This window comes from Canis lupus, chromosome 12 (assembly GCF_011100685.1).
Source record: "Canis lupus familiaris isolate Mischka breed German Shepherd chromosome 12, alternate assembly UU_Cfam_GSD_1.0, whole genome shotgun sequence".
In the NCBI taxonomy this organism is placed as follows: Eukaryota; Metazoa; Chordata; class Mammalia; order Carnivora; family Canidae; genus Canis; species Canis lupus.
Window position 1 is genome coordinate 35,770,776 of NC_049233.1, and position 15,037 is coordinate 35,785,812.

General features: G+C 40.2%; 1 protein-coding gene across 1 annotated transcript in view; it reads left to right on the forward strand.

Annotated features, from left to right (window-relative positions):
• The first annotated feature begins 4,934 nt into the window (after positions 1 to 4,934).
• MTO1 (mitochondrial tRNA translation optimization 1) overlaps positions 4,935 to 15,037 on the forward strand; it is a 29,499-nt gene continuing 19,396 nt past the window's right edge. Inside the window, exons 1-3 of the mRNA XM_038554521.1 lie at positions 4,935 to 5,282; positions 9,349 to 9,548; positions 9,629 to 9,746. Coding sequence (XP_038410449.1) covers positions 5,066 to 5,282; positions 9,349 to 9,548; positions 9,629 to 9,746 — 535 coding nt within the window. The 5' untranslated portion in view covers positions 4,935 to 5,065. The remainder of the gene's footprint in view (positions 5,283 to 9,348; positions 9,549 to 9,628; positions 9,747 to 15,037) is intronic.

Consider the following 15,037-nt stretch of genomic DNA (forward strand, 5'->3'; position numbering starts at 1 on the left):
TGCGCGCGACGTCGCCGGCGGGCGCGCGCTAGGCGCAACCCGGGGGCCGCGGAAAACCCTCTCCGGAGCTTGCAAGCGTGACGGATGCGCCGGGACACCACCTGAAAGGATTTTGAGAGAAACCGCGGCCTTTCTCGCACAAGGAAGTCGACTGAGAAACTTTTTATTTTATTTTTAGTTTTTAAAAATATTTTATTTTAAAAAAATATGTATTTATTCGTGAGAGACACACACACAGAGAGAGGCAGAGACACAGGCAGAGGGAGAAGCAGCCTCCATGCAAGGAGCCCGATGTGGGACTTGATCCCCAGACTCCAGGATCACACCCCGGCGGAAGGCAGGCGCTCAACCGCTGAGCCACCCAGGCGTCCCGACAGAGAAACTTTTTAAGTGTAAGTTTACGTAAGGATATTTTTAAAAAATATTATTTATTTATTCATGAGAGACACAGAGAGAGAGAGAGAGGCAGAGACACAGGCAGAGGGAGAAGCAGGCTCCCTGCGAAGAGCGGATGTGGGACTTGATCTCCGGTCTCCAGGATCACGCCCTGGCCCCAAGGTGGCGCTAAACCGCTGAGCTACCCGGGGCTGCCCGGGATACTTTTTAAATTAATGAAATTGAAAATGTTCAGTTCCTACAAGGTGGGAATGAAATGAGGGCTGAGTGCAATTGAAATAAATATTTCGTTTTACTTGACCTTGTTAAAGCACATTCAGTTTAAAATTGTGTAGAAATTCGGGGATCCCTGTGTGGCTCAGCGGTTGAACGCCTGCCTTCGGCCCAGGGCGTGATCCTGGAGACCTGGGATCGAATCCCATGTCAGGCTCCTGGCATGGAGCCTGCTTCTCCCTCTGCCTGTGTCTGCCTCTCTCTGTGTGTCTCTCATGAATAAATAAATAAAATCTTAAAAAAAATGTGTAGAAATTCTTATCCGTTGAGTTGTATCCATTGGTTCTCCAAAGCCCATCGAAAAATGGCACATTTTATTTTATTTTTTTATCTATTTTTTAAAAATTTTTATTTACTTATGAGAGTCACAGAGAGAGAGAGAGGCAGAGACATAGGCAGAGGGAGAAGCAGAGGGAGAAGCAGGCTCCATGCACCAGGAGCCGGACGTGGGACTCGATCCCGGGTGTCCAGGATCGCGCCCTGGGCCAAAGGCAGGCGCTAAACCGCTGCGCCACCCAGGGATCCCGGCACTTAACATTTTATTTATTTTTATTTTTTTAAATTTTATTTATCTATTCATGAGAGACACATAGAGGGAGGCAGACATAGGCAGAGGGAGAAGCAGGCTCCCTATGGGGAGCCGGATGCACGACTGGACCCCAGGACACTGGAATCACCCCCTGAGCAGAAGGCAGACCCCCAAACACTGAGCCACCCAGTCTCCCTCTGTCTATGTGAATTTGACTACTCCCGGTACCTCATGTAAGTGGAATGATGTAATATTTGTCCTTTTGTGACTGGCTTATTTCACTTAAGATACTATCCTCAAGGTTTATCTATATTGTAGCATATGTCAGCCTTTTCTTTCTTTCTTTCTTTCTTTCTTTCTTTCTTTCTTTCTTTCTTTCTTTCTTTCTTTCTTTCTCCTTCCTTCCTTCCTTCCTTCCTTCCTTCCTTCCTTCCTTCCTTCCTTCCTTCCTCTCTCTTTCTTTCGGATTCATTTATTTGAGAGAGAGCAGGGGCTTGGGGGGCAGAAGGACAGGGAGAGGGACAGAGAGAATCCTCAAGCCAACTCCCTGCCAAGTGCCCAGCCAATCTTGGGGCTGGATCCCAGGAGTCTGGGATCATGACCTGAGACATAATCAAGAGTCAGACGCTCAACGGACTGAACTACCCAGGCCCCTGTCTGCCTTCCTTTTTAAGACTGGCTATCTCTACTATTAGTATATACCACATTTTGATATCCAGTCATCTGTCAATGGACAAAAATACCTTGATTACTCTTTCAAAAGGTCTTCCTAAAACCAATATTTTGATACATCCTCTTTGCTACAAAGGTTTTGTGTGTGTGTGTGTGTGTGTGTGATCATTCCAGGGCAATGATCCATAGTTTGAAATGTGATGTGAGAAATCTGCATTTTTCTTTTGTAAAATGGAAGGACTATTGTGTAGTCAGGCTTGTTCTCAAGCAAACGAATTTCCGGGATAAGTAAATTCAAAGGAAAAGTTAATACAAAGGACTTAAGGGGAGACTATGCATAGTTGTTCAAACAACAGCAAGTGGAGCTGGAGCTTGTGAAGTTTGAGATGTTGTGTCAGTTATCAGCTTAATGCTTCTCAGACAGGACTTAATTCACCCTTCAACATATGCTGTCTGAAACAACAGAATTCCTTTAAACAGTTCTCTTTTAAATTGCTCACTATGTTAACCTTTCTCAGTAGAGGTTGCAGGAGAACATTGCAGGAGGGAGAGGTTTCCGGCAATTTCCTACATAGAGGAGGGAGTAGAAGGGGGTTGCAGGCAAAATGTCAGGCTTGTAGGTATGAGAACATCTGGTAGAGCCTACCCCAGCCATAAGCCTGGAAAGTGATCCCTCTGGGACCTTGCAACCTTGGCTCAGCCATAACCCACCTACAGCTTACTAGACAGGGAAACCAAGATTCCTGCCTGGCCTCTGGGCCAGAAGGTCTGCACACCAAGAAGTTGATCCTTCTATAAGTCTTGTGTGCAGCCTGCCTGTGGCCCAGGAGGTCCACATAGAGCTGCTGTTCTCTCTGCAAGCCCCCTATGTTATGTAGCCCATATTCTCTGAAAGCCTTCTGCATTTGAGATCTGAACCCCTTTTGAATTTATTCTTACTTAGGTACTCTCCCTCAGCCATAAGTTACCATATATAGTTTCTTTATATGTTACTCTTTTATTACACTTGTTCTTTTTCTTAGAGTGAAATATTTGTTTATTTTTAAGTAACCTCTGCCCCTAATATGGGGCATGAACTCACAACCCCAAGATCAAGAATTGCATACTATACCAACTCAGACAGCCAGGTACTCCAATATAGTTATTCTATCTCCTGATTGGACCCAGACTGCTACAGAGTTAATATTTGGAGTGGTCCCAGGAGATAGAGGCCTAAAGATGGGATTTGGGAATTGTTTGTGTGTGTGTGTGTGTGTGTGTGTGTGTGTGTAGTTGGGCTTGAGCACAGTGCTCAAGGAGGAGGAACCACAAAAATGACTGAAAAGGAGTAGCCAGGAAAATAGGATGAAAACCAGAATAGCTTGATGTCTTGGAAGACAGGTAAAGAAAGTATAACAAGAAATAGCTATGAAGAGGGGGGAAATTCACATGCAAATTGTACATCTTGGGATCCCTGGTGGCTCAGCAGTTTAATGCCTGCCTTCGGCCCAGGGCGTGATCCTGGAGTCTCGGGATCGAGTCCCACATCAGACTTGGAGCCTGCTTCTCCCTCTGCCTATGTCTCTGCCTCTGTGTGTGTGTGTGTCTCATGAGTAAATAATAAAATAAAATCTAAAAAAATAAATAAAATCTTAAAAAAAACAAATTGTACATCTTCTTGACTTTTATACTTTAAACTTAATTTAAAACCCAGTCCTGATTACAGTATAATGAAATAGTCTTACACTGTTGATGCAACCTGACACAAAGCTTTCAGAAGGCTAAGTTAGCCATTAGCAAAAATTTAAGCATTGAAGAATCCTTTTACCCAGTATTTCCAAGAATCCCATAAATTTTAAAAAGATGTATGTACAAGAGCGATGATAATATCAAAAAATGAGAAATAGGGATCCCTGGGTGGCGCAGTGGTTTAGCGCCTGCCTTTGGCCCCGGGGCGCGATCCTGGAGACCCGGGATCGAGTCCCGCGTCGGGCTCCCGGTGCATGGAGCCTGCTTCTCCCTCTGCCTGTGTCTCTGCCTCTCTCTCTCTCTCTCTGTGACTATCATAAATAAATAAAAATTTAAAAAAAAAATGAGAAATAATCCAAATGCTGTTGGATTTTTTGGGAGTTGATTAAATAAACTATGGTTAAAATGTGATAGATTCGTATATACATGGCATGGAGTGAAAAATACATTGTTAAAAAAAAGAAGCAACCTGGGGTGGCTTGGGTGGCTCAGGCCCTTGAGCATGGGGCTCTCGGTTTGGTTCAGATCATACATAATTCAGAGTTGTGAGATCCAGCTCCCAGGTGCAGCTCCACACTCAGCAGGGAGTCTGCTTGAGGATTTTCACCTTCTCCCTCTTTCCCTTCCCCCAATGCATGCACATTCTCTCTCTCTCAAATAAGTAAATCTTAAAAAAATAAAAGCAGACTGAACAAGGAGGCATTAGCAACAAAATGATGACAATGATTACAGAGGTGGGGATTAGGAGAGCTGAAGAAGATATGACTTCTTTAAGCCTCAAAGTTTTCTATTTCTATTTAATAGATTTTAATAAGCAGAAGAATAAAACTGTACATGCGTTGTTTCACTAACCAGTTAAAGGTTTCCTCTCTATGGAAGGCTTTAAAAACGTCAATTTCCAAAGGCTGGACATTTAACCTCCAACCATTTGATTCCCCTAATTAGCCATCATGAATCTTTCTTTTTTTTTTTTTTTTTTTTTTCATCATGAATCTTTCATCCACAAACATATTCTAACTGCTTTCCAATCTCCTCTTTTTCAGAGGCTAGTCTTCATAAACAAAAATCCAGGTGATAGTTTACCAGAAAATTCAAAGAATCTATTAAGGCAAAGTGATCAAAATCGTTGCTTGTAGATGACCACCTGGCTATTAGGGCTGCCACTTGCCGAAAAGGACAGAAAATCACCAAGTAGAAAAAACACCAATCCACAGCCATAAGAAATCAAAAGCCTCCACCGAGACCTTGAAACAGGGTTCACACCAGCTTGGCCACAAGCAAAGTTGGGAGTCCCGCTTCTCCAGTAAATTCCCGGCAAAGCCCCAATCAGCGCTGACGCTGGACGTAGACCGCTACGCTGTGACGTCAGAGCAAAGATGGCTGTGCCCTGGAGCCTTTCCCTCGTTCCCTAAGTTTTTGCGCCCATCTCGTGTCAGATGCAGAGTCAGACTCTGCTTTTCTCCAGCCATGTTTTCCGTCCGAGGTTGTGGTCTCTGGGTCGTGGCTTCCCTCACCAAAAAACACCTTCCGTTGGCCCGGTTCATCGGTGACGGCGCGGCGCCCTCGGCTCCGAACTTTGACGTGGTAGTCATTGGCGGAGGCCATGCCGGGACCGAGGCAGCCGCCGCTGCTGCTCGGTGCGGCTCCCGGACCCTGCTGCTCACCCACCGCGTGGACACGATCGGTGAGGAGTGTGGGCAGCTTGGGGCTTGGCGTAGGACGCAAGCTGCCAATATGCCCCTTCACCGCTTCCCAGTACCTGGTGCGGGCAGCCTTTCCCCTCCCCCGAGGCTAGTGAGAATCTTAGTGCCTGTGGTTTTATCCTTATTTGAGTTTCACAGATCATGTGGGCCTGCCTGGTTTAGGCAATTCGGTGGACCGTGGGTTGTGCTGCTGCTGACAGAAGTAATTAGTTGGGGAAGTTAGGGGCCGTGCCTTGGGAAAGGAAGAAGCTAAGAATACATGCTGATAGCTTCTTATTCGTTGTCATTTATGCTTTACTAGTTGGTTGCTTTGGGGAAAAAGTGAATTAACAACTGTTACGAATTATTTGTTAAAAGAGTGCTGTGTTCTCTCGAGATTTTGTGAAGCTCTTTTGAAGAACAGTGCTACTTTTTATTGCATTCTATATCTCTACAGGTGTTTATTTCCTGATTTTTATGCTCAGGAACCGACAGTGCTTTGTTCCGCACTTAATAGGCAATGAGTGGACGTCTATAATTTAAAGCAAGATCTCTCTCTGGCACCATAATAGATGCTAGCTAAAACATCATCTTTGTAAATCATGCACGCCTGTTTATTTCCTCCTGCATCTCGCTTAACCATCGACAGTAGAAATAGTAACTGTTTTGCAAAAATTGTGACTAAATCACATATTTGATACTCAAGTACTTTTTAAAAATTACCATTCAAATCATAACTGTAGAGAGATATATATTGTTAACCATGATTCTTTTAGAGGGGAGTGATGTGATTACCCAAAAGATTACAGTTTGTTTATTTTACATTTCAGCGTTATTTACACTTAAAAAAAATAGAGAGTGGATACTACCTTTCAATAATAATTTAAAAACCTAATGAAAAAAATACTGAACTAAGACGATATAAGTAATGTAGGTCTGTAAGGGATAAAGAGATTCTTATCAAAACCCATATTCATATTATTCTACCAACACAATACAACCTGTTTTCTTTTTAAATAAATGCATTTCAGAGACAGTAACTCTTATAGATGAACTTAGTGGATGACAATTTTTTTAAAAGATTTTATTTATTCATGAGAGACACAGAGAGAAGGCAGAGACAAGAGAGGGAGAAGCAGGCTCCTCACAGGGAGCCCTAGGGCTCTAGGATGACGCCCTAGGCGGAAGGCAGACGCTCAACTGCTGAGCCACCCAGGCAACCGGACAATTTTGTTTTTAAATCAAAATCTCATTTGGAAGGTAATTTAATATAGTGAAGTATCTTAAATATTTCTTCTTGGCCTAAGAAAGATAGCTTTGACCGAGAAAGTTCAACTGACCTAAGAATGCAAAAGGCAAGAATTGTCTTGTGATTTAATCATTATCATCTGCCAATAATAAAGTTAGAGGCAGAAAGTCTTTTCTCCTTTTTTTAAGATTTCATTTATCTATTTGAGAGAGAGATAGAGATCACAAGCAGAGAGAAGGAGGAGAGAGAAGCAGACTCCCCTCTAAGCCAGGAGCCTGATGTGGGGCTTGATCCCAGGACCCTGGAATCATGACCTGAGCCAAAAGCAGATGCTTAACAGACTGAGCCACCTAGGTGCCCCAGCCTTTTTTTCTACTAACCTGGAAAATAATATTTTTTGGCCAACTACTTTTGCATTTCACAATGAAAGAGAAAAGCCCTGTGTGCCTGTTTATTCTGTGTCACATTACCTATGCACTTTATGAAGAATGCTCATCATTGAAGAGATTGTTAGACATTCTGAATTTTAATCCAGGTTTCACTGAGTTCTAGCTGTGTGACTTTGGACAAGGGACAATTTCTTTAACCCCTAGTTTCTTTCTCTATAAAATAGAAGTAACAGTACTAACTTCAGTTTGCTGTAAAGTTTAAGCCGGAAAATATGCAAATCATCTTAAACAGTGCCTGATCTGTTAAGTGGTCAGCTGTTAAACTGTTGTTTTACCATAAGCTTTTCTATGGTACATAGGCAACCTAAATTCTTCAGTAGAAGGAAAAATGGACGGATTTATACATTTTTATTACCATTACCAGCCCCGAGTACTGGTACCACACTTGGGACGTTAGTAGTCTACCTAAGAATACAGATGACTTTCTTATTCCAACTCCAAATGATTGGAAATGAATGCTAGTTTCCTGGAATTCTATGTAGAGAACGATCTTGAGGGCTAAGCAAAAGAAAAGTGGCATGTTCAACTTTTATGTCCATAAGGAGAAGGGCTCAACATTGATAAATATATCTCCTTGAGAAAAGGTTTTCAGCAATTTAAAAAAACAAGGATTTCTTTGCATGTGACTTTCACAAATATAAGTTTTAAGATATGTATATAATATACAGTAATTCAATAAAGGGCCTAAAAATTGTTTAGAGATATAAGGAAGTGGTAGAATTGCAGTATTTGTTTTTTTCCCCTCACCAATGTATAAAGAGACTCATCTCTGGGAATGAAAGTTTGAGAAAAATGTCAGGAATTAGTGGGATTAGAATTTTTGAAACATTAACTGATTTATAATGGGAGTTAAAAACTAAGTCATTTTGGGGCACCTGGGTGGCTTGGTTGGCATCTAACTTGTGGTGGTTTTGGCTCACATCACAGTCTCCTGGTGGTGAGGTTGAGCCCATACCCCCGCCTTGGCCTCCAGGATCAGTGCATTGTCCCTGTCCCTGCCCCTCTGCCGCCTCCTCTCTCTCTCTTTCAAATAAATAAATCTTTTTAAAAACTCAGTCATTTTTATGAGTATCAATATTTTAAGACAGGGATTGAAACTTTAGATACTCTAGAAGTTAGACACAATTTAAACGTGTAAAGCTAGGTGGATGTAAAACAACATGGAATAATGGGAACAGTGGTGAGCTTCATTGTTTTGTTTGTTTTTAACAAAAGCTTCATGTATACCAAGCAAAATATGACCAGCAAATCACTGAGTTATGAGCTCTAAACTAAAAGTATCTGAGGGGCACTTGGGTGGCTCAGCGGTTGAGTATCTGTGTTTGGCTCAGGTCGTGATCCTGGGGTCCTGGGATTGAGTCCTGCATCAGGTCCCTGCAAGGAGCCTGCTTCTGCCTCTGCCTGTGGCTCTACCTCTCTCTCTGTGTCTCTCATGAATAAAGACCTTTTTTTTTTTTTTTTTTTTAAGTATCTGAAATCTATCTTCTCTAAAGGCTGGAAAAGGATTACTTAAGAGTGATACAGAATAATAGAAAAAATTATACTTGGTGATGTCATTTCACATTTCTAGTTTTTCCATTTTGATTGCTAAGTAACAATTCAGGTATTTCAAGTGTGTTTAAGTTATTGTGGTGGGGTTTTTTTTTTTCCCCTAAACAAAAAAGGCCTGGTTGATACAATGTCTGAAAGAGAGGGAAGCATGTAGAGCTATAAAATATGTAAGATTGGACCCGAGTCTATAACTGGGAATTCATTATACTATTCTCTTTTATTCTTTAATAAAATAGCTTAAAATTAGGCCCCTGAATGTCTCAGTCAGTTAAGTGTCTGACTCTTGGTTTCAGCTCAGGTCATGATATATTGGGTCATGGGATCAAGCCCCACGTGGGGTTCCATGCTCAATGAGGAATCTGCTTGAAGATTCTCTTCCTCTGGCCTTCCCCCTGCTCACATGTCCTCTCTATCTCTCAAATCATTAAAGAAGAAATAGCTTAACATTTGTATGTGAAATAATATGTTGAATTAGAAACTAGGAATGCAAATTGGACTTCTTAAAAGTATCTTGATTTGGGAAGGTTTCATAAAGTAAGAATTTCAAAATCACATATTAAAGGAAAAGACAACCTAATGAACCAGTAAAAATATGCGTCAAGGAAAAGATTCAAAAGAAACTACAGTCAGTGGTTTGTTATCCAGGATGCCCTGAGTGACTCCTGTATCTCGTTGAGATTTTCTAATTTTCTCTCTAGCATTTGTTTCAAGTTTTCTTATTGTATGAGATGATTCTAGTCCGTTGTACAGACATTTCCCTATTAAACACTCACTATGTGCAGGGTGCTCATCTATTCATTTGATGTCTGTTCTGTTTAGGTCAGATGTCCTGTAATCCTTCCTTTGGTGGCATTGGCAAGGGGCATTTAATGAGGGAAGTTGATGCCTTGGATGGCCTGTGTTCTCGAATCTGTGACCAGTCTGGTGTACATTACAAAGTATTAAACCGGCGTAAGGGACCAGCTGTTTGGGGTCTGAGAGCTCAAATTGATAGGAAACTCTATAAGCGGAACATGCAGGTAAGGATGGGACATGAAAACAGGAGGGACTGTAGTGATTATTTTAATTTTATGTTTCAACTTGTGTTCTCTTTTGACAGAAAGAAATTCTAAATACACCGCTGCTTACTGTTCAGGAGGGAGCTGTAGAAGATCTTATTCTTACAGAACCAGAGCCTGAGCATACTGGGAAATGTCGTGTCAGTGGTGTGGTTTTAGGTGTGTACTTATTATGTACTTATTATAGATATAATAACAGTGTCAGACTCTGTGAAAAATTAATTTTAGACAGAACGTGAAGATGTTTTGCTTATTTTAGGAAATTGTTGTGCTGTCTCTTCATAGAAGAGGAAGACTACATTAAAAAATCATGTTCTTCCTTTCATCTTGAGTGTCATGAAGTTCAGTCAAGGGGACCCCTGGGTGACTTGGCAGTTTAGCGCCTGCCTTTGCCCCAGGGCATGATCTTGGAGTCCCAGGATCAAGTCGCACATCAGGCTCCCTGCATGGAGCCTGCTTCTCTCTCTGCCTGTGTCTCTGCCTCTCTCTCTCTGTGTGTCTCTCATGAATAAATAAATAAAATCTTAAAAAAAAAAAACAACAGTCAAATTCTAGGCTCATTTATACTATCTTAGTGTAATACTTTATAGCCTACATAAATGTGTTTTTCTCCTGGTCCTTCTGTTGTAATTTTTATTTTTCCTTCTCCTGACTTTTAAGTTTTTTAATTTGTATTTTACAATGTTTTATTTTTATTTTTTTTTATTTTTTTTTTTTTAATTTTTTATTCATGATAGTCACAGAGAGAGAGAGAGAGAGAGAGGCAGAGACACAGGCGGAGGGAGAATCAGACTCCATGCACTGGGAGCCCGATGTGGGATTCGATCCCGAGTCTCCAGGATCGTGCCCTGGGCCAAAGGCAGGCGCCAAACCGCTGCGCCACCCAGGGATCCCTACAATGTTTTATATAAATATATATATATATATATATTTTTTAAGAGTTACAAATTAATTTTTTTAGAGCAGGAAGAAGGGCAGAGGGAGAGGAAGAAAGAGAATCTTAAGCAGGTTCTACACCCAGTACAGAGCCCAGTCTTACAACTCTGAGATCATGACCTGAGCTGGAATCAAGAGTCAGATGCTTAACCAGCTGAGCCACCAGGTGCCCCATGAATTAATTTTTGAATCAAAATAATACCTGCAGGGGCACCTGGGTGGCTCATTCGGTTAAGCGGCTGCCTTTGACTGAGTTCATGATCCCAGGGTTCTGGAATCCTGCTCAGTGGGAGTTTTCTCTCTCTACTGCTTGTGCTCTCTCATGCTCTCTCTCTCTCAAATAAATAAATAAAATCTAAAAAAAAAAAAAAATGCACATAATATTTACAAAAATCAAATAGAATTGAAAAGTTCATATGAGGGATGCCTGGGTGGCTCAGTGGTTGGGCGTCTGCCTTTGGCTAAGGGCATGATCCTGGAGTTCCAGGATCGAGTCCCACGTTGGGCTCCTACAAAGAGCCTGTTTCTCTTCCTTCTGCCTGTGTCTCTGCTTCTTCCTGTGTCTCTTATGAATAAAATAACTAAAATCTTTTAAGAATAAATAAATAAATAAAGTCATATGAAAAAACAATTATCTGTCTTTACGGACCTAACCACTTCAGTTTCACTTCTGATATGTACTTACATATTTCTGACTTTCGGTTTAGGATGATAAAAGTAGTTCTAGAAATGGGTTGTGGTAACAGCTGCACAATATTGTGAATGTACGTAATGATACTGAATTGTACACCTAAAAATGGCAAAAAAAAAAAAAAGTTAATTTTATGTTATGTATATTTTACATAACAATAAAACATTGTATTCTTGTACCTATAAAATATAGAAAAGGTCTAAAATAGCATTTAAAGTTACCAAATTAGGGATCCCTAGGTGGCGCAGCGGTTGGGCGCCTGCCTTCGGCCTAGGGCGCTATCCTGGAGACCCGGGATCGAATCCCACGTCGGGCTCCCAGTGCATGGAGCCTGCTTCTCCCTCTGCCTGTGTCTCTGCCTCTCTCTCTCTCTCTGTGACTATCATAAATAAATAAAAAAAATTAAAAAAAAAAAAAATAAAGTTACCAAATTAAAAAAATAAATAAATAAAAATAAAGTTACCAAATTAACAGAAGCAAGCTAAACGTATAAAGGTCTGCACTAATAAATTTCTAAATAATATGCTTTTTTTTGTACTCCCTAAATTATCAGTATTAGATGTTATCTATTAACTTATAGTAGCTCTCTTTAATCCACTACTTTCTTCCCCTTATCCTTCTAATGTAATTATATTATAAATTTTGGTGATAGTATTTATATTATTATGTTTGAATATTGTTCACTACTTGGATCTGTAGTAATGAACAGATCCGAGTAGTGTGTTATGTTTGTTTGCTTTCATATACCTCTTTGCTTGGGTTAATGTTTGCCTCTCTCTCTCTCTCTCTCTCTCTCTCTTTCTGTGAGAGGGCACTTGTAATGAGCACTGTGGGGTGTGTATGCAAGTGATATATTAGTGAATTGTACTTCTGAAACCAATATTGCACTGTATGTTAACTAAAATTTAAATAAAAATTTTTTAAAATCAGTATGGACTAGAAGAAAAAATAATGAAAATCTAAAAAAAAAACTTGGGGTGCCTGGGTGGCTCTCAGGTAAGTGTCTGACTCTTGATCTTAGCTTAGATCTTGATTTCAGTGTTGTGAGTTCAAGCCCCACATTGGACTCTTTGCTGGGTGTGGAGCCTACTAAAAAGCAAGGGCAGCCCGGGTGGCTCAGCAGTTTAGCTGCCTTCAGCCCAGGGTGTGATCCTGGAGACCCGGGATCAAGTCCCATGTCCGGCTCCCTGCATGGAACCTGCTTCTCCCTCTGCCTGTGTCTCTCATGAATAAATAAATAAAATCCTTAAAAATAAATAAAAATAAACAAAAACAATAATAATAAAAAAGCATAATACATATTTATATTTTTTTGTATGTGGAAGGTTTTTTTCCTTTCTAAAAGTTTCTGGGATTTGTTTGGTTTTTTTTTTTTTAAAGATTTTATTTATTTATTCATGAGAGACACAGAGAGAGAGAGAGAGAGAGGCAGAAACACAGGCAGAGGGAGAACCAGGCTCCCTGTGGGGAGCCCAACATGGGACTCCATCCCAGGATTCCAGGATCATGCCCCAGGCCAAAGGCAGGCACTAAACTGCTGAGCCACTCAGGGATCCCCAAGTTTCTGGGATCTTGTATTTGTCTTTGGTGTTCTGAAATTTTAAAGTAGTGTCCCTTAGTCTGCTCTTTGTTCATTCATTATGGTGAGATACTAAGTGTTCCCTTTTAATCTGGAAATCTGTCCTTGATCTGTATGTTTTCTTCTATTATTTTTCCATGCTTGTTTCTTGTAACTCCTATCCCTTTCTGAATTGGTCTTCTGGGATGCTTCTAGTTTTATTTTTTTGTCATTTTGACATACTTTCTTTGAAAACTTCCTTAAATTTATTGTCTAAATCCTTGTAATGAATTTTAAAATTTTATCATATTTTCATTTATAAATGGTGTCCTTTTCTCTGATTTTTTTTTTAGTATCTTGTTTTGGTTTCTGAATTTAATATCTTGTTTAATCCATATAAGGATTATATTGGTTTTTGAAGTTTCCTTTGATCTGTGTTGTTTTCTTCAGATTCTTTATTCTGTTTCTTTGGCTGCTTGCTTTCATGTACATGGCCTTCCTCAAGTGTCTAGAGAATGTCATCACTTAAAGTACAGATCTTGACCTAATTCCCTTGTTTTAAGAGTAATTTTTATTATAGATTTATTAATTTTTTTAAGTGGGGAATATATATACATAGTAAACAGTTCCTAAAGGGGACAAAAGAATGTAGAGTGAAAAGATGGACTCTTTCTCATCTTGTTCCCCAGCCAACCAGTTTTTCCCCTCAGGAGCACTTCTAGTTTCTTGTGTAGTCTCCATCTGTGTGTGTGTGTGTGTGTGTGTGTGTATCTCAGTGCGTATGGATATAAATATATATATATTTATAGAGAGAGAGTGGGGGCGGGAGGGGGACGTGGAGAGATGCAGAAACATAGGCAGAGGGAGAAGCAGGCTCCATGTAGGGAGCCTGATGCAGGCCTGGATCCCCGGACTCTGGGATCACGCCCTGAGCCGAAGGTAGACGCTCAACCACTGAGCCACCCAGGCATCCCAAAATGTATATATTTTATCAGATAGCAATAGTATCTTATCCACACTGTTCTGTACTTTGTTTTTTTAACCACTTAATCTGTGTCTTTGCTTTTGGGAGCTATTTCTTTTTTAAAAAGGATTGTGTTTTTGTTCTAATGATTATTTTAGTAACTATGATTTCATATAATATGCTTAAGCTTCTCTTTCTTCTGTCAGTGCTTACTGACTTTCCTCTCGGAATAGTTATTAGTTTTATTTTCATTTCCTTTTCTCTCCCCTTCTTCCTTTCTTCTCCAGATTTAATGATTATTGTTTTTATTAGTGCAGACCTTTATATGTTTAGCTTGTTTATACTTGTTACTTAATTTGGTAACTTTATTTTTTTTCTAATTTGGTAACTCTAAATACTATTTTAGACCTTTTCTATATTTTACAGGCACAAGAATACAATTTTTTATTATGGTAAAATGTACATAACATAAAATTAACTTTTTTTGCTATTTTTAAGTGTACAATTCAGTATTAGTAAGTACACACAATATTGTGCAGCTGTTATCACAACCCATTTCTAGAACTACTTCATCATCCTAAACTGAAACTCTGTCTGACTAACTGGTAACTCCCTCTCTTATCCAAAGAATAAATCTAACATTTTCCTATAAAGGGCTGTCTACACACAAAACCTTTTATTTTTTTTTTTAATTTTTTGTATTTATTTTTTTCTTTTTTTTTTTTTTAATTAGAATTTTTTTTAAAGACTTTTATTCACCTATTCATGAGAGACAGAGAGAGAAAGAGAGAGAAGCAGAGACACAGGCAGAGGGAGAAGCAGGCTCCATGCAGAAAGCCCGATGCGGGACTCGATCCCAGGTCTCCAGGATCATGCCTTGGGCCGAACGCAGGTGCTAAACTGTTGAGCCACCCAGGGATCCCTATTTATTTTTTTCTTGAATTCGATTTGCCAACATCCCGTCAAGTGCCCCCTCAGTGCCCGTCACCCAGTCACCTCAATCCCCCGCCCACCTCCCTTTCTACTACCCCATGTTTGTTTTCCAGAGTTAGGAGTCTCTCATGTTCTGTCACCCTCACTGATATTTCCCACTTATTTTCTCTCATTTCCCCTTTATTCCCTTTCGCTATTTTTTATATTCCCCTAATAAATGAGACCATATAATGTTTGTCCTTCTCCGATTGACTTACTTCACTCAGCATAATACCCTCCAGTTCCATCCACATCAAAGCAAATGGTGGGTATTTGTCGTTTCTAATGGCTGAGGAATATTCCATTGTATACATAGACCACAGCTTCTT